General features: G+C 44.2%; 1 protein-coding gene across 1 annotated transcript in view; it reads right to left on the bottom strand.

The window, feature by feature from the left end:
• Positions 1–954: 954 nt before the first annotated feature.
• DAZL (deleted in azoospermia like) overlaps positions 955–20,249 on the bottom strand; it is a 36,326-nt gene continuing 17,031 nt past the window's right edge. Inside the window, exons 7-11 of the mRNA XM_073329526.1 lie at positions 19,963–20,040; positions 12,134–12,184; positions 3,051–3,158; positions 1,980–2,078; positions 955–1,008 (exon numbers count right to left, since the gene is read on the bottom strand). Of these exons, the coding sequence (XP_073185627.1) occupies positions 955–1,008; positions 1,980–2,078; positions 3,051–3,158; positions 12,134–12,184; positions 19,963–20,040 (390 nt within the window). The remainder of the gene's footprint in view (positions 1,009–1,979; positions 2,079–3,050; positions 3,159–12,133; positions 12,185–19,962; positions 20,041–20,249) is intronic.

Below are 20,249 nucleotides of genomic sequence, written 5' to 3'. Positions count from 1 at the left end.
ACAGGTTTCAGAGTAGCAGCCATGTTAGTCCGTATTCGCAAAAGAAAAGGAGTACTTGTGGTACCTTAGAGACTAACAAATTTGTTTTTCTAAAATCTACATAATTATTATAAAACATATTTCCTTACAAAATTCTTTGATTAACAGTTTGTGTGACATAACATAAGGATATTTTAATGTCAATATTTTCCCACAATTTTAAGATACAGGCATTGTTAAAATTTGCTCAGTAAAAAAGTGTAACCCACTGAGTAGTTAATGTAGCTTGTTATGTTCTTGGGTTTTTCTTAAATTAGATCTAGGAATTTTAGAATTCGCTTAATTACTTTTTCCAATCAAACTGATAGTGATGCTCAGACTCCAGGTGCATAAACTGTAACTAATAAATGTAATCCCCATTGATTGGATTATTTGTAGAGAACCAGCAATATAACACCGGGTACAGACTTGAAGGGCTTCAACTGAGTTACAACTTGAGGTCTTCTGTTCCACTGATTAAGAACGCAATTTAAAAACTACCTCTTGGGCAAATTTCTAGTTCAACTTTTGAATGAGCTAAACTTGTCAGACATTTAAGCTGTGTTTTAAGAGAAAACAAGTGCAACATGCAAACTGTACCTTAAACCCCAGAAGAAAATTCACACATTTACAAATTAAACCAAGAGTAATCTTTCCATACAAATTCCTTAAAAAACTTTAACATATTCTAGCATCAAGTGAAAGGACATGCACAAAACCCAAGTAATGTAATACTGAAACTTTCTAGTCTATCATATCCTTAAAATACTAGAAACAAAACAATCTAGGAACAGATAACATGCAAATATGAACAACTTCAACTTGAAGTAACTTTTTCTATAAGATTACATAATTGTACAGCACATATTGCTATACTGAACAGTAACACCCCAAATCAATGGAATACAGGCACTGTAAGTCTTCAAGTGTCATTGGTTAAACACTTTTAAGCACTGCCCTACTTCTTCTGAAGTGATGTACCCTTTTCTCCTGTGGAGGGAGGGAAAGAAAAAAATAGTTTTAATTCACGGAAAGGTAACAATATTGCTAGATATTACAATAGAATAAAGTAAGTTACATAAAGCAGAAACAGATTTTAAAATTTTGCTCCTTCAAAATCCCACGTTCTACGTAAAGCTTTTTACTTCAGATAATAGAGTAGGAGTGTCTATTCCGCAAAAACAGTAGAAACTGAAAAACTATTCAAAGATTCAGAAAGACAGCCTTAAAAAATCCTAATGGAGAGTTTAATCAGAAGATACCAGTGTGATCACAAGTTGTATTTAGCCCAAACACACATTTGTGACCTAAAGCAAAGCAAAGCAAAACAAAAGCAACCCTGAGAGTGATTGGAAACTTTAGGCCTTAGACCCGAGAGGTCTAAGAACAAGCCACCATTCTCCATTTCACAGTTGGAAGGGCTGCAGTGGCAACTCTTACTGATTTTGCATGTCAGAATACAGTTATGACAGATCTGAAGAGCATACTTTATAGAACCCAAGTCATCCTCTGGATGAGGGAGTAAACTGCTGCTTGTTCAGTACCAACAGACCCAAGGTTCATCTATTTCTCACTGAAGGAAAATGTGGAAGAAAAGGCTAATGCCAATATTGCCAGTTTGAATTGCAAGCAGTTTTTGTGCAGGTTTGTGATACTGCACTGTTAAATCTAAAACCCACAAATCAAGGACATCAGTGATTCCACAAAGGTTGTCTTGGGCAGTAGTATTAAGATTCAAGACCTTCCAAATGATACTGCAATATTTATATCGAAAATCTCTACAGAAAAGCAAGCAAACAATCACCGTAAGTGTCAGAGCCAGACACAGCTATGGTCCAGAGCAGCCTACAGTTGCAAAAATGGAACAAGTCTATCAGCATTTGAGTTACTTGTCACCATAGTATTTAGTGGTGGAAGAAAAACTATATGTCAAATCTTTAAAGTTTGCTTTTACTCCGTACCTTGAAATAGTCCTCTTGGGATACAAGAGTGTTTCTTAGACGGTTCTCGGGATTAAACAGACAGGATACCACTGTCTGTATGCTTCGGTCCACAGACTTCTGAAATACATGTTTTCAGTAACATGCATCTACAACAATACTGATTTTATTATCTAGTTCATTGCTACCATCATGTCTATAAATCAGATGCTAAAAACTTTGAAGTGTAAACATTCAGGATTACTGGCAAGTGTCAATATTTATCAAACACTTATTTTTTATAGTATCTGAATGCTAAAAAACTAGTTTATATTCACACTATATCAATATATTACACAACAATTTTGTTCTTTCCCTCGGAGTTATATGAAGCTTTTCTGTTCTTTGTGAAAGAAAGTTACTAGGCTGCGGTTTTACAGCATTATCTGAAGGACAGATTTCAGTTAACTTGTTTCCTCTAGTAACCTTGTCCATACCTGAAATGCCACTGACCAAAAAAGCGTTCCATCTCCATATCTCAAGCCAGAATTTATTATTAATTGGCAATATGAGTAAGTGATGTCTATTGAATACCAAGTTAAATTTCAGTCCCAAAAGTTAAGAATCTACAACAAGAAGGGGACATGATGCCCTTTCCTAAACTATGAGTCTTCAACATGAAAGACAAGTGTGATACTCCCCAATGTTTGTCTCTACAAATGTTAGAAGCAAAATAAAATTCACTTTAACAATTAAAAAAACAAGTTGTACCTTGTTTCATGTGATTCCCACTGTAAGTCAAGCCAAATGGTTAAACAAAGTTGCTTGCTGAATTAATGCTGATTTATACATTTGTCTATCATAGTACCCAACAACCTCACACTGTCTGTTTGAGGAAGTATTTACCCCCCTCTTACTGAGGGGAAACTGAGGCACTGGGTAGACTGTGACTTTGGACAAGTCTCTCAAAGTCTAAGACTATGCAGAAACTGAACCCAGTTTTCCAGGATCCCAGGACTGTGCCCTATCTATTACATCTTCCTTCTACACAAGTTCCTAGAAATAGGTTATAGGGTTACATTAAGAGTATACATCTTCAGAGTGAACACTTGCCTTTTGTGGACTGTTTCCAGATGATTGTGCAGGCTCTGGAACAGAACATTCTGCTTGGATAACTTCTGGCTCTACTTCACTGCAGTGGTAGTTTACTGAAGTATAAGCCTGTATAATTAAGTGTTGCAGTTAAGGAATGAAAGTATAGATGCTCCCCATCCCAAGGTGGATGGTTGTAGGTCTACTACAATTTGAGTTGGAGCAGTTTGGAAAAACAGCAGCTGGGTCCTTGGTCCTCAACTACCGCTAAGGCACAGTAATAATGAAAAAAAATATTAAAGAAAAAGTAAAAGTGTTGACACTTTAAAAAAAAATAAATCGAAAAATGTCACAGGAGTATCTATTGCTCCTTCCAGATAAGCTGAATGACTGGTCCACCAGGACACATTTCATGGTATTATGCTGGAAGTTAGACCCAGCTCTCCCTCTCAAAAAGGGTTATTTTAATAGGGAATTTTATCTAATTTGGGTGGAGAAGAAGGGAAAAAAAGGTGTTCACAGCTGAAGCCAATAGACTGCAGAGACCGGGCCAAGACCTGGAAGGGAGCACATGTAAATCGTTTCTGATTGCCACCAGAAAGAATCTGGCACGGGAAGTTCTGGGGGATCCAAGGTACTGACAGGTGGGTAGTGCTCAAGACACTAACAAACAGAGGCCCAAAAATCCTTGAGACCACTGAGGTTCCAGTAGTCTCCCAGTGAAAGATTTAGGAGTACAAGGCCATTCCATTAGAGGTATTGCACAAAAGTAGTAATCATTTCATGGTTCAACTGGTATATCAAGGCAAAAATGACACGACAGTATCTTCTACCCTATATGACCACCCAAATGGGAGATAAGAACTCAGTCTAAAGCTATTCTGTGAGAAAGTTATAACTAAGCATTACAAGAAACTTGCTGGTATCTGAAGCTTCAGCCAAGAAAAACTGCTGTAATCAAGGAAGGGAGCTTGGCTGACTACTCATATAACACCCTTGTGGCCACTGCCCTTCTGAGAAAAGCCCCCTACACACAAATCTGTGATAAATTTTCTTCCTAAAAAGGTCTGTTCTCCCTACTTGTTCACTCTGTGTTCAGACTACTACAATTAAAGGCTTCACTTTTCCTGTTCCACACTATAAAATGCTTAATACATTGCCACTATGAAGCACTATACCATGAAGCTGTATGGTGCTTACTACATGCATACATACCAGCAAAATGTCTCATTCAAAAAAAAGACACTTTACCCTTTCCATAAATGGTGTTCTTCGAGATGTGTTGCTCATATGTCTATTCCACAATAGGTGTGCGTGCTTGCCACATGCACCGGTGTTGGAAGTTTTTCCCCTAGCTGTACCCATAGCGGAGCGCCCCTAGCAACCCCTGGAGCGGCACCTCCATAGCACGGTATAAGGGGCGCTACGCGCCCCCCTCCCACCCTCAGTTCCTTCTTGCCAGACAACTCCAACAGAGAGGAAGGAGGGCAGGATGTGGAATAAACATGAGCAACACAGCTCGAAGAACACCAGATGCAGAAAAGGTAACTGTCGTTTCTTCTTTGAGTGATTGCTCATGTGTATTCCACAATAGGCGATTCCAAGCTATATCTGTTGGAGGTGGGTAGGAGTTCACAAATTCTCGGGACGGAGCACAGCCCTGCGAACCCAGCATCTTCCCTGGTCTGGGAAACAATTGCATAATACGAGATGAACGTGTGAACTGAAGACCATGTAGCAGTCCTGCAAATGTCCTGAAAGGGGACATGGGCTAAAAAGACACCCGACAAGGCCTGTGCCCTAGTGTAGTGTGCCCTCACAATTGACAGCGGAGGGATTCCCGCCAGGTCATAACAGGTATGGATGCACAAGGTGATCCACTTGGAGAGCTACTGAGTGGAGATCGGTGGACCACTCATGCGTTCGGCCGAGGCAATGAACAGCTGCGAAGACTTCCTGAATGGCTTATTCTGCTCCAGATAAAAAAGCCAGAGCCCATCTCACATCTAGTGTTTGGAGATGGCGTTCCTCGCTGGACTCCTGGGGCAGAGGACCAGCAGGAAAATGTCCTGACTCATGTGGTAAGCGGAGACCACCTTTGGGAAGAACGAAAAATGTGGGCAGAACTGGACCTTATCCTTATGGAACACCATGTACGGGGGCTCCAAGGTCAGGGCCCTGAGTTCCAAGACCCGTGATCGCCACCAGGAAGGCCACCTTCCATGAGAGGTGCAACCAGAAGCATGGCTCAAAGAGGGGGCCCATGAGCTGGGCCAGCACCAAGTTCAGGTCCCACTGCGGGATGGGGGCCTAACGTACGGGAAGAGACGACCAATCTCTTAAGGAATCGGCCAGTCATAGCATGGGAGAATACCATGTGTCCCTGCACCGGCAGGTGGAAGGCAGATATGGCTGCCAAATGCACCTTGACAGATGAGGGCGCCAAGCCCTGGGCTCTAAGGTGAAGGAGTTAGTCCAAGATGAGCTGTATCAGGGCAGTCATGGGGGAAAACGCCCCAGTCAGTCACCCACTGGGAAAACCGAGACCACTTTGCCAAGTAGGCTCGGCGCGTGGAGGGTTGCCTGCTTTCCAAGAGGACATGCTGAACCCCTTCCAACCATGTCCTTTTCTCCTGGCCTATCCCCTGAGGCAGCCACGCCACGAGGTGGAGTGGTGCTAGGTTGGGGTGAAGGAGGCGGCCCTGGTCCTGGGAAAGGATGTCCGGGTGGGACGGTAATGGCCATGGTGGGGCGACTGCCAGGGTCGTGAGGGTCCTGTACCAATGCTGGGCCACACCGGGGAAATCAGGAGGACCCGGGCCCTGTCTTTATCTTTTCCAGGACCTTGCTGATCAGCGGGAAAGGCATAGAGAAACTGGCCTGACAAGGACAGGAGGAAGGCATCGGAGATAGCGCACCATCCCAGCCCCCTCCCCGGAGCAGAACCAGGGACAGTGACGGTTCTGCCAAATTGCAAACAGGTCCACCTGGGGAGTTCCCCACTCTTGGAAAAGTCTGGGCACCACCTCAGGGTGAAGAGACCACTCGTTCTGAGAGGATAAGTCCCTGCTCAAGCAATCCACCCGCGAGTTCCAGGCGCCTGGTAGGTGGTAGGCCTGTAGGAAAATGTTGTGGCTATACAGAAATCCCACAGCCTGAGGGCTTCCAGGCAGAAGGCAAAGGATCGGGCCCTGTCTATTGATGTAAAACATCAAGGCCGTGTTGTCAGTGAGGACCTTGTCAATCCTGTCTCTGGCCTGGGAGAACACAGAGGCCAACGAGAGCTGGAGGGGCCTCATCCTCAGTCTGACCATGATGAATCACATGCGCACGCCAACATGAGACCCAAGGGCTGGAAACACGCTCTGGTGGTTGTCACTGTTGTGACTGTATTGAAGAGCCCCTTCAGGGTCCTGAACCTGTCCGGTGGGAGGGAGGCTCTGGACAACATGGCGTCCAGGACCTAAATGTGGACTTGGTGTCATTTACCAACAGACCCAGAGTGGTGCACATGGACAGAATGAGCACCATGTGGTCCTGCACCTGAGACCGGGAGCTGCCCTTGACCAACCAGTCATCCAGATAGGGGAAGATCTGGACCCCGCAGTGCCTGAGGTAGGCCACCACCACAGACATACACTTTGTAAATACCCTGGGGGCAGTGGACAGGCCAAAACGGGAGGACTGTAAATTGGTAGTATTCCTGCCCCACTGTGAAATGGAACAAACGTCTGTGCCCCTCGAATATATGGACATGGAAGTACACATCCTGCAGATTAAGGGCAGCGTACCAGTCCCCAGGATCCAGGGAGGGAATGATGGAGGCCAGGGAGACCATGCGGAACTTGAGCTTCACCATGTATTGGTTAGGCCTCGCAGGTCCAGGATGGGCCTGAGCCCCCCTTTGGCCTTCGGGATAAGGAAATAGTGGGAGTAGTCCCCTTTGCATCTGAACTCTGCTGACACCACTTCCACTGCTCCTAGGCTAAGGAGTCATCCCACCTCCTGCTCGAGCAGAGCCTCGTCAGAGGGGTCAAGGTAAACTGGAGGGTGTAGCCCCGAGAGATGGTGCTGAGGACCCATTGGTCCGAGGTTAGCCGCAACCAGTCCAGGAGAAAAGCACACAACCGACTGGAGAAGGGAAGCTTTATTGAGTGTGAAAAGAAAAGGAGTACTTGTGGCACCTTAGAGACTAACCAATTTATTTGAGCATAAACTTTCGTGAGCAACAGCTCACTTGTAGCTCACGAAAGTTTATGCTCAAATAAATTGGTTAGTCTCTAAGGTGCCACAAGTACTCCTTTTCTTTTTGCGAATACAGACTAACACGGCTGTTACTCTGAAACCTGTCTTTATTGAGTGTGGATCCCTGATGAGAACTGGTAGGTCTCCCCCGGGCATCCCATCAAAACTGTTGTTTCCCTGCCTGTTTGCCTTTGGATGACCCAGGCTGGGGGGCAGACAGACTGTCTCTGCGGCCGTTTCTTATAGTCCTGCAACTTTTTATAAGGGGTCTCATATTTAGAGTGGGTAGCCTGGGTGAGAGCCTACTGCGGCTTAAACTTAGCTCTAGCCGGAGCCAGAACATAGAGACTTAAGTGTAGTGTGGGATTCCTTCAGGCCATGCAGTTTTATGTCCATCTGTTTCACAAACAGAGCCTTGCTGTCAAACTGCACAAATTGCTCTGCACGTCTCTGGACAGCAGGAGCCACGACGCTCTTTTCATGGACACCACAGAGGCCATAGATTGCGCGGCTGTGTCTGCCACATCCAACGCTGCCTGCAGGGTTAACCTGGCAGCTGCTGTACCCTCCTACACTAGAGCTCTGAACTCCTTCCTGTCATGCTCCTGGAGGGAGTCCTTGAACTAGGGCAGAGAGCCCCATAGATTGAACTCATACGACCCAGGAGAGCCTGATGGTTTGCCACCCGTAACTGGAAGCTCGAGGACAAATAAATTTTTCTCCCAGATCAATCCAGCCTCCTTGAATCTTTATTTTTCTGAGTAGGGACTGGCTGGCCCTGCCGTTCCCTGTGGTTGACCAACTCAACCACCAGGGAGTTAGGAGCAGGATGGGTGTAAAGGTATTCATGTCCTTTGGTGGGCACAAATTACTTGCGTTCTGCTCTCAGAGAGGGGGGCCAATGAGGCAGGGGTTTGCCGTAAGACATTTGGCAAATGTGAATTTGAAATTTTCACCACCCCTTCATGGAGTGGCAAGGCCACCCTGTCTGGTACCGAGGCAGACAGGATGTTAAAAAGGGAGTCTCAGGACTCCTCCACCTCCTCTGCCTGGAGGTTTGATGCCACCCTTTTCAATAGCTCCTGGTGGGCTTTAGAGTCCTCCTGCGGGACAGAGGGAGGAAGGGCTATAATTGCCTCACTGGCGAGGGCGAGGAGACAGGGACGGTCCTTTGCATGTCCACTGGCACCGGAGATCCACCCCCTGGTCGCTCTCTGGGCCCAGTGCTGAAGATGCATGTCCCACCGACTCCTTCCTAGGATGCTGGGAGAGGGAGGCCGATCCAAGGCTCGGGCTACCGAGCAAGCCCCCACCGGGGGTTGCGTCAGGGGCCACGGTGCCCACTGGTACCACTGTGCCGGCCACGGGGCTCGGTGACATTGCACCTGCTGTAGCACCAGCGGAGCAGGCTGTTCAGCCTGACCCACCGACGGGCGACTACGAAGGGAGGTCAGGCTGACGTACAACCTGCCGCTGTCCCTGGACCAGGAGGAGCAGCGGGCCGGGAGTGGTGCTGACCATGAGACCATGACCCTGATGTAGAGGAACGATACCGCGGGTAGCAGCTCCTCTGCAGTCGGCTCTGGCGGGCTGATCCGCGATGGTGAGGTGATGACAATTGACAACCAAGACTACGGGAGCAGTGGGGTCCTGGAGCGAGACGAACAAGAATGGTGTCAATGTTTGTGTCGCAACTGGCTATGATAGCCCTTCTAAAACGAAGACATTTAGTGTTATCTGCCTCAGTCCTGTCGGTATCCGCTCCTCGAGGTGGAGCGGTGCCTGGAGTCTCTGTCAGATGGAACCCAGCCAGACAACCGGGGGGAGGGGGGGGGGAAGGGAGGGGTGGGTGGTCGATGACAACCTGCATAGACTACGCACCGACGGTCGCTGAGTGGCGAACGGCGTCAGGAACATTCCCTCAACCAAGATCGTACCAAGTTGGAGGTGACTGCGGAGATCCCAGTGGCAGCTTGCCTCTGGACCACGGGGCCAACATTGGCGGTGCTCCTGGTACTGGCATGGACATAATGTCCCGAGCCGCTTGCAGGGCCTCTGGCATGGAGGGCATCCCAACATCCGGGGAAGCCTGCTCCAAATGGGCCAGGCTGGACCTGAGTTGGAGGCCTACAGGCTGATGGGGACAGAGGACTGCCCAACATGGGTCTAGCCTCTCCCACAGTCTTGCTCCAGTGCCGCAGCAGAGAAGGCCTCTTCGCCATCTTGGCGTGCACTGCGGATGGGGACAAGCGCCGACTGGTAGATGGCGCTGGTGGGTCGCCGAGTACCAACACCATGGTACTCCGTACCGACTCGGAGAGGCATGCCGGAGCTGGGGTCAACGCCGACTCCATCAGGATGGCCCAGAGCCTAATGTCTCTCTCTCTCGGTCCAAGGCTTAAACGACTTGCAAATCTTGCAGCGATCACAGAGATGGGTTTCACCCAAACAATGTAAGCAGTCTGTGGGCAGATCACTCACTGGCATTGGTTGCCTACAAGTGTCGCATGACTTAAAACCCAGGGCACAGGGCATGCCCTGGCCCAGGCGCACTAACTAAACTACTAACTACAGGTACCATACACTGAATGAACAAGAGCTCTGGGGACGAGCTAAAGCAAAGCTGGAGCAGAGCAGTTCCGAAGCACCTTCACTGGCAGCAAGAAGGAACTTGAGGGGGGGGGGGGGGGAGTGCACAGCGCCCCTTATACCGTGCCATGGAGGCACCACTCCAGGGGTCGCTGGGGCATTCCCCTACAGGTACTGTTAGGGGAAAAGCTTCCCACATCAATGCATGTGGCGAGCACACACATCTATTGTGGAATACACATGAGCAATCACTCGAAGCAGCAGCTGTGTTTCTTCTAGAGAAAAAATTCTGCTGATCCATACAACCCAGTATAAGCACTATAATTCTGAAAGACAGCTCACTCTACAGCACCTGTCTTTAATGCACACTATTTGTCTGCCAGCTAGTAATTGGAATGGAACTAGAAGTTGCTTTTAGGAGAATGTTTAGCAGCCTGTTGGAATGAATTCCTTTAAACATTAACGGTTATGTAGCTTAAACTGGCTGGAGATTCAGGGATATGGCCACTTCCAGATTGCTGTGAGTGGTCAGTGATAAGTCTGTTTCTGGTGAGCTCCAGTAAATGGAAGACACACTGGAATGTATCTACAGACTTTCCCTGCAAAGAATGTGTTGAGCACAGGGATTTCTCCCTCTATGTTAGATGTAAGAGTATGCTACCAAGAAAGCTTGGTACACATGATCTACCCCTACCCACTCAAAAATAGGACAATATAAGTCCATTTCTTATCTATGACTTGAACTGAGTAATTGTTCAACATGGGCATGGGTGGTGACACCTGCAATAGTTTGTGAAAGAGAAGTCCATCCCTGAGACTCAAAACATCAGAGTGGGAAAGCAATGAACATTATTTCCAATCCCCCACCCATCCTATAGGGGGACTGTGAGAAATGGCATTGAAGAGATACCATTCACAGTAAGAAAAAAAGAAGTTTAGCAACTTTGAGATAATTCCAGTGTAGATCTAGTCTAAGACACCTGCAACTGGCCCATGCCAGCTGACTTTGGCTCAGGGAGCTTATGTGTTTAATTGTGGTGTAGACGTTCAAGCTCAGACCCAAGCCCTGCGATCTCCAGGCTCCAGCCCAAGCCCCAGTACCTACAACTGCAATTAAACAGCCCTTTAGCCCAAGTCTCACAAGCTCAAGTCAGCTAGTACAGGCCAGCCGCCGGTGTCCAATTCCACTGTACACATATCCTATCCATATACTCAAACAGCACAATTTCAGATCATGGCCAAATAATTCATTGCACTAAAATAAATTATCCCTAAAGTGATGTCAGACCCTCCAATGGAAAAAAAAGGACATCTGGATTAAATGTGGACAGTGATTCGAGTTTTAGGTTTTATACAAGTAGAATAAAATTCTTACAAGTCTCTAAAGGGAAAATAAGAGTAAGAATTACATGTTTTGTCACTTCTGCAAAACCACGGAAAGTTACCTTTCTTTGGGAGTTGGAGCTGATGGTTTCCAATCACTGTTGCCAGTTCATTCAATTTGGCAGACATACTATAGTCTATCTTGCTTCAGTAGGGTTTGGAAGGAACCAGATTCAGCAACTTGTAGACACTTTCAGAAATACTACAAGCGTCTGCTTTATTATACACTATCAGAGAGCCTTTCAAAAAAATTGGAACAATCAATAAGCAGCAGTAAAGCCCTCGTTGTACAGCTCTTGGAGAAAAAAGTGAAGACTATGATTTTATCCCCTCTAAGTTTCCATGAAAAAGAAGTAGTTCAAACTATGTTATTTTAGAACCTTAGAACTCTCCCAGGGGCTCAATTGGGAGAATATGAAGAAAGAAGAAATGAAACTTGTTTTTGTTCTCCCAAGAAACCCTTCCTTAAGAGAGCTTCCATGCAAGTACGAAACCCTAAACCAAGACTTAATCAGCAATATCAGTCATGAGTACCACTGTCAGCATTTAATCCAGAGATGTCTACTCTTTGCAGAAAGAAAAGGAGTACTTGTGGCACCTTAGAGACTAACAAATTTATTTGAGCATAAGCTTCTGTGAGCTACAGCTCACTGCATCGGATGCTCACGAAAGCTTATGCTCAAATAAATTTGTTGGTCTCTAAGGTGCCACAAGTACTCCTTTTCTTTTTGTGGATACAGACTAACATGGCTGCTACTCTGAAACTACTCTTTGCAGAGCAATTTTACACCAATAAAAGTTTGATTTTGATTACGAGTGTTAAGATAGCAGAGCATGACTCAAACAAGAAGGTTGAAATTTCATGCACTAAGTTTTAATCACCTTACCGGAGGTATAACATAATTCCTTTGCTCCCCAGGAGGCCACTGTGGTGGGACCTTAAAGATTTAATAAATAAGAATTATCCTTTATCTTGTCTTGTGCAAAGAACAATTACTTACCTCCAAGAACTGCAGTTATTGTAAGTGTGAGAGTTACAATTGTGGTGCTCATACACTCTAATTCATTCATTCTAAATCCTTAAATTGACCCTCAGCATTGTCTCCTCATGCATGCCCCAGCTGAAGAACTGTACGGCAGTGCAGCCCTTACTGCTTCTCACTTCCCTCACTAATTTAGAATCCCAGCAGATATGGACTCCAAAAGCACAGGGATAGAGGATAGGTCATGGGCGCTACACAGACTAGACATCTTGAACCACTGTAACTATAAAGTAAAGTTGCGAGTTTGTCATGAAGGTCACGGAAGTCAGAGTCCTTAACTTCCAGAGATCTGCATGAGTTCAGTCCACAGCATCTGGGAGCTGCAGGGTCTTCCCACCACCTGTGGTGGCTGGAAACTGCGGGGTACCCCCAGGACCTCCCAGCCAGACCCCACAGCTCCCCATTTTGTCACACATATTTTTAGTAAAAATCAGGATAAGCATTGCCTTCCGTGAATTTTTCTTTATTGCCCGTGACCCGCGTGACTTTTACTAAAAATATGCATAACAAAAATCTTAGCCTTAACGATAAGGAAATGTGCTCTCAGTCTTTGTCCATGTGGATATGAGTTCTAGCAGGTTCCAAAGGAAGTGGGGGGAGGGAAGGTTCAAGGAGTTCTATTTATATCTAACTACAGATTGCAAAACTGTTCTCCAAATTTTGGCATCTGACCTAGATGCCAAATGTAGGGCATATTTTGTAATTATAGAAACGGCACTCCTTGTAGCTATTCTGCAGATTTCCTGTACAGGAGTCTCCCTTAGGCAAGCTGAAGGGGTTTGTGCTAGCTAGGCAATAAAGAAAGGCTTTGAACACAGGGTGTGCAATTTGGCTTCTCTATGTCTGAATAGGGTTTGGAGAAGAAAACTGGGAGATTGAGGGCTTGGTTTAAATTAAAGTTAGACAGCACCTTGTAAGGAATTTAGGCTATGATCTCAGCACCACACTTTGGAATACCATCTAAGAAAGATATACCATTAGTGTTTGGCTTTCACCTATGCTTCTGGCTGAGGGGATAGCGATCAGGAAGACTGCTTTAATGGTGAAGTGGTAGAGTGCCTTGGATAAGGGATCAAATGAGAGATCTACAAGGTCCATGAGAACTATGTTAGGCTTAACAGTTTCTCGACAAAGGAGTTGTAGGTACTCCCTTGCCTGTTGACATACTACAGGAGTGGCTAAACTGTGGCTCTTTTTAGTCCTAAGGGTATTCTGTGCCACTGTTCAATGCAGAATTTTGCAGAAATTAATGTATGCACACAATTTCCTTTCCCCCACAGAAATGGGCTGAAGTGCTGCTAGCCCCCACTAGGAGCCACTGGGCCCAGCAGAGCCACGCTCACATATAGAAGACACTGCTGGGGAGATGGAGAGGATGTTAGAGCGTTCCTGGCAGCTGCAGTCCCCAGCATGCCCTGAGGGAAGGAGAGGGTGGCACACAGGAAATTCCATGCAAGCCTGGGATAGAGCATCAAGCTGTTTCTCCCTCTGGATCCCTGGGCTCTGGAGGTGGGGAATGTCTGGGCTAGGGGGACCATAGCTAGCCTCTGGCAGGGGAGGGGGTTCAGGAATCTGGGCTGGGGGCCCCGCTGCTGGCCTCTGGGGGGAGGGGTGCAGATATTGGAGCTGGAGGGGAGGGGGGACACACAGCAGCTGCCTTCTAGGGAGGAGAAGAGATTGTGGGTGTCTAGCCTCCCAGCTGGGCTTGGGAAGGGGGGACTGGACAGAGAAACAGGAACTGGGGTGTCAGAGGGGTTTCTTTAACTCTCTACTCCTGAGGGAGAGAGAGAGCACATCTGGTTACAGACATACGTGGCTTATAAGTATTTTTAAACAAATTAGCAAAATAATTGAAAGTGGCGTGATACCATAGTGTTACTTTGACAAATAAAATTTGCAGAATTTTAAAATATTGTGCACAGAATTTTTTTTTTTTTTTTTGGCAAAGAACACTCCCAGGTGTATCTTTTACAGTTAAAGTGTGGGTCATGGTGCTCCCCTTGCTGCCCTTCCCAATTCTCCACCTCCCAGACTGGGCGGGGGAGGGGGGGGGGAAGCTTGGGACCTTTGCCTTGCAGGTAGCAGCTTCTACAGAGAAGGGGTGTGTGTCTTGGGGCTTCAGCCCTGCAGGGCATACCTGCCGGGGCTCCAGCAGGAGCACGGCTGAATCCCCAAGCCCCAGCAGGTACCTGCTGGATCTCAAACTTCTGAAGATTGTTGTATGCAGCTCAGAGGCTCAGTAAGTTTGGCCAACCCTGACATAATATATTGTTAAGCAAGTATTTGCATCAGAATCTGCATTGTGGTTTCTTTCAGAAATGGTAGAAAGGCTCTGCAAGGTAGCCAAATTACCAAGAATGCTTTACAAAACAAGACTACATCCTAAATTTTTGCCTGAGTGACTAGTGATACTGGATGCCCCACCAATCACTGATCAGTTTTGACAACTTGACCAAAGTAATTCATGGAGCTCAGGATAGCTAGAGTGGCCTGCACCATTAAATTCAGCATTTTGACTAATCTAATCAAGATTATTAAGAGCCTTTACACAGAACTCTGGCCATCCTGTAGATATCTTTGATTGCACCCACAGATTAGTGGCTCAGACACAGCTGAACTTCAAGATCTCTCAGGACTGGGATGCTCACTTCCTGGTATCAGATGCATTCTTTGACAGGAAGCATTTATTTTAAGACTGAAAGCTAAGTAAGAGAGGGTGTTTTTTAAAAATCAGACTTTAAAACTTTCCTATAACTCAAATGGCTGAGAAATTCTTAGAAGAGATCTCTTAAAAAGAGAATACCCCTGACTCTCAGTTAAGAGGTGAAAAAACTCAGAATACATATTTGAAATCTCCAATCTTTTAGCAAACCCAGGGAAAACCAGACTTGACATTCCAAATATTTTTTAAAGATTATACACACACTTTGATCACCTGGCTTCTCAATTGTCTTTTGGGCATTCTTTATATTTGAAAAATACAAAGAGGGCTCAAACCCATTTTTCTTTTTCTTTTGCATGTCACCTTTAAAAGCATTTGGTGAAGATATTTACAGCCTAGCTTGAATAGAGCATCCAAGGCCCACAACTAGAATATCATCCCTTCACCAAGCAGAAGATTTCATGTTGTTAAGAGAGTCACTTTATCAGTTTAAGTTGTACCAAGTTCAACTGAAGTACTCTACAAACTTTTTAAAATAATGCAATAGGCAAGATAGAATACCACCCCCAGTTTGGCAGGAGCATGAGGTGCTTGAGGTCAGTTATATGTGCAAAAACAAGCCTACAGATAAAGCCTGTAGCCCAGTGTGTGTTACCTAAGCACGTCAAGAACAACATGTGTCAGTGTATTTATGGAGAACAGGTATTCAGCCCTTAGTATTTTGGTTAAGTATGTAGCAGTTTTACCACGATGTCGCACTTCCTACTTCTTTACTGTAGGTCAGGATGATTTTATTTAAATCAAAAGCAATTTCAATCAGGAAATAGGGAACATGATTTAAACAATCAGTTTTAATCTGGTTTTGAATTTGTACTTTAAGTTTTCCTCAATAAAGTCTGATTCTTATTCTCAATTTTTCCTTTCAGTGGTAGAAAACAATATTTTAAGTACTACAGGATTAATTTTTACTCATGCAGTGTGTAAAACTGCATTTGTGTGGCAACTGGAGTTCAATAAATATAAAAAAAATAGCTACAAAAGTTACATTAGATGTGCTGATACATAATAAAAGCTTATCAAATCTTGTCTGAACATTTAAAACTAAAGAAAGAATTAGCGGCAGATATCTGAATTATTTAAGTGCTAAACCAAACAACCGGTTCCAGTTGTTTAGCCAGTGACTTAGCTGTTCAGTAGTCTGACATTTCAGCAGCATGTATGTATGCTTGGACATTTTTATTTAAATAGGATTACAATAAGTTTAGGCCTTTTTTTAAATTAAAAAATATGCATTTAAATCAGTTTTTTTAAAAAAAAAGAGACATTTTTATCCACATTGCTGTGCAGAATGTTTACTTATTCCCAAGCAGTTACTGAAGCTTCCTCACCAAACTGCTTGCATCATAGACTCACAGGATGGGAAGGGACCAAGAGGTCTCCTAATCCAGTTCCCTGCACTCATGGCAGAACAAGTATTAACTAAACCATCCCTGACAAGTATGCGTATCTAACCTGCTCTTAAAAATCTTCAATGATAGATATTCCACAGCCCCCCTAGGCAGTTTATTCCAGTGCTTACGGACCCTGACAGTTAGGAAGTTTTTCCTACTGTCCAACCTAAACCACCTTCACTACAATTTAAGCCCATTGTTTCTTGTCCTATCCAAAAAGTAATTTTTTTTTTTTAATAAAAACCTTCTTGTAACAAACTTATGTACTTGAGAAGAAGCCTGGGGGTGGGGGGACATAATCATTTTCTAGACTAAACAAACCCACTCCCCCGCCTCCAATCTTCCCTCATAGGTCATGTTTTCTAGACTTTTAAATCATTTTTGTTGCTCTTGTCTAGACTTCCACTCATTTGTCCACCTCTTTCCTGAAATGTACTGCTCAGAACTGGACACAGTAGTCCAGTTGAGGTCTAATCCGCGCAGAATAGAGCAGAAGAATTACTTCTCACATCTTACAACACTCCTGCTAATATATCCCAGAATAATGTTTTTTTTTTTAAACTGATGACTCATTTAGGTTGTGATCCACTATGATCCCCAGTACTTCTTCCTAGGCAGTCATTTCCCATTTTGTAAGTATGCAACTGATTGTGAATTTAATCCTATGCTCCAGAGCACTTGCAACCCCTCCAAGCTTGATATTATCCACAAACTTTAACTGTACTCTCCGTAATTATCTAAGTCATTAAGATATTGACCAGGACTGGACCCAGAACAGATGCCTACAGGATCCCACTCGATATGCCCTTTCAGCTTGATCGTGAACCACTGACTTTTCTTTCTGGGAACAGGAGTACTTGTGGCACCTTAGACACTAACCAATTTATTTGAGCATAAGCTTTTGTGAGCTACAGCTCACTTCATTGGATGCATTCAGTGGAAAATACAGTGAGGAGATTGATACACACACAGAACATGAAAAATGGGTGTTATCATACACACTGTAAGGAGAGTGATCACTTAAGATGAGCTATTACCAGCAGGAGAGCTGCTGAGAAGAAGCCTGAGGGGGGGGGGGGGGAACCTTTTGTAGTGATAATCAAGGTGGGCCATTTCCAGCAGAACATCTGAGGAAGAGTGGGGGGGGGAAGGGGGGGAATAAACATGGAGAAATAGTTTTACTTTGTGTAATGGACTCATCCACTCCCAGTCTCTATTCAAGCCTAAGTTAATTGTGTCCAGTTTGCAAATTACTTCCAATTCAGCAGTCTCTTGTTGGGGTCTGTTTTTGAAGTCTTTTTGTTGTAATATTGTGACTTTTAGGTCAGATCGAGTGACCAGAGTATGAAAGAGTACCTGCCCCCAACAACCTTACAACTGAAACAGCAGACCTTAGCTGGAGTCTGTGCAGGCCCCTTCAGCAGGCAGCGCGGTGCAGTGGAGCCCAGGGAGCCGGGTGGGGAGCTGGGGAACGAGCGTTCACTTCAGCAGCTCCTACCTCCAGCTCCACCATCTTCCATGTTCTTTTTTGTCTCTACATATTTGTGTTGTTTATGTTCATCCTTTGATATTTGACCTAGTTTCCACTTTTTGTAGGACTCTTGAGTTTCAGATCACTGAAGAGCTCCTGGTTAAGCCAGATAATGGTTTGGAGAATTCCTGCCCTCTCCCATCAGAACATTTAGCAACATGATCAGTTGTCTATTGTTTGCTGGCAAACAATTTCTAAACAGCCATGCAACCCAGGAGTAAGTGTCCAGAATGTCTAAATTGTTGCCAGTATTCATCTATTTTTAAACAAAGTAGGGCTGTCAAGCATTTACAAAAATCACGATTAATTGTGCTGTTAACAGAATACCATTTAAATATTTTTGGATGTATTCTACATTTTCAAATCTATTGATTTCAATTACAACAGAATACAAAGTGTACAGTGCTCACTTTATATTACAAATATTTGCACTGTAAAAAATATAGTATTTTTCAATTCACCCAAGTACTGTAGTGCAATCTCCTCATAATGGAAGTTGAACTTACAAATGTAGAATTATGTTAAAAAATAACTGCACTCAAAAATAAAACAATGTAAAACATAGAGTCTACACGTCCAGTCAGTCCTACTTCTTGTTGAGCCAATTGCTCAAACAAGTTTGTTTACATCTGCAGGACACAATGCTGCCCGCTTCTTGTTTACAACATCTGAAAGTGAGAATGGCTGTTTGCATGGCATCGATATTTACAAGATATTTACATGCCAGATGCACTAAAGATTTGTATGTCCCTTCATGCTTCAACCACCATTCTAAAGGACATGCATCCATGCTGATGATGGATTCTGCTTGATAATGATCCAAAGCAGCGTGGACTGACGCATGTTCATTTTCATCATCCGAGTCAGATGCCATCAGTAGAAGGTGGATTTTATGTTTGGTGGTGGTTTGGGTCCTGAAGTTTCCACATCAGAGTGTTGCTCTGTTAAGACTTCTGAAAGCATGCTCCACACCTTGCCCCTCAGATTTTGGATGGCACTTCAGATTCTTAAACCTTGGGTTGTGTGCTGCAGCTATCTTTAGAAATCTCAAATTGGTAGCTTCTTTGCATTTTTTCAAGTCTGCAGTGAAAGTGTTCTTAAAATGAAGATGTGCTGGGTCATCATCTGAGACTGCTATAACATTAAATAGATGGCAGAATGTGGATAAAACAGAGCAGGAGACATACAATTCTCCCCCATGGAGTTCAGTCACAAATGTAATTAATGCATTATTTTTTAAATGAGCATCAGCAGCACAGAAGCACGTCCTCTGGAATGGTTTCCAAGGGATGAAGGGGCATATGAATGTTTAGCATATCTGGCATGTAAATAATTGCAACACCAGCTGCAAAAGTGCCTTGCAAACACCTGCTCTCACTTTCAGGTGACATTGTAAACAAGAAGCAGGCAGCATTATCTCCTGTACATGTAAACAAACTTGTTCAGCCAATTCCAAAAAGACACACAAGATAAGGAATGAGTGGACTTGTAGGCTCTACAGTTTTAGATTGTTTTGTTTGAGTGCAGTTATGTAACAAACAAAATAAATAAAATCTACATTTGTAAATTGCACTTTCACAACAGAGATTACACTGCAGTACTTGTATGAGGTGATAAGCAAAAGAAAAAAGTATTTTTCAATTCTTTACGGTGCAAATGTTTGTAATGAAAAATATAGAGTGAGCACTGTACACTTTGTATTCTGCGTTATAACTGAAATCAATATATTTGAAAAATGTAGGAAAACCATACAAAAATACATTCAATTGGTAGTCTATTAACAGTGCTATTATAACGGCAATTAATCACGTTTTTAAAAAGTTAATTGTGATTTTTAGTTAATCATGTGAGTTAACTGATTAATCAACAACCCTAAAACAAAGAATTTATCAAGTCAACTGGAGAAAGATTTTTTTGGTGGGGGGAGGGACCAACAAATTGAGGTCCAATATTTAGACATCAGAATGTTTAGATATTCTGATTCACGATTTTTTTTTAAACCAATTAAGCCATTTTAAAAAATACATACCTGATAGTTGTAGGCAGGCTGGTAGCCTACAGGAACTTGCTGTTGTATCAGTACAGCTTGCGACCCATAAGGGTATGCCTGCGGGAGAGGGGGGGGAAGTTTTGCATTTCATAGGTTAAAGCGATTAGGTAAAGTACATCTACACTGCAGCCAGTGTAGAATTTCCAGCTCTGGTAAACCTACCAGCACCAGCTGATTGAGATTGCTATTTTTAGTGTAACTATCAGAATAGCAGCCGTGTTAGTCTGTATTTGCAAAAAGAAAAGGAGTACTGGTGGCACCTTAGA

Source organism: Lepidochelys kempii, chromosome 2 (assembly GCF_965140265.1).
Source record: "Lepidochelys kempii isolate rLepKem1 chromosome 2, rLepKem1.hap2, whole genome shotgun sequence".
NCBI classification, from domain to species: Eukaryota; Metazoa; Chordata; order Testudines; family Cheloniidae; genus Lepidochelys; species Lepidochelys kempii.
Note: the sequence above shows the minus strand (reverse complement) of the source record. Positions and strands in the feature narration are given on the sequence as shown.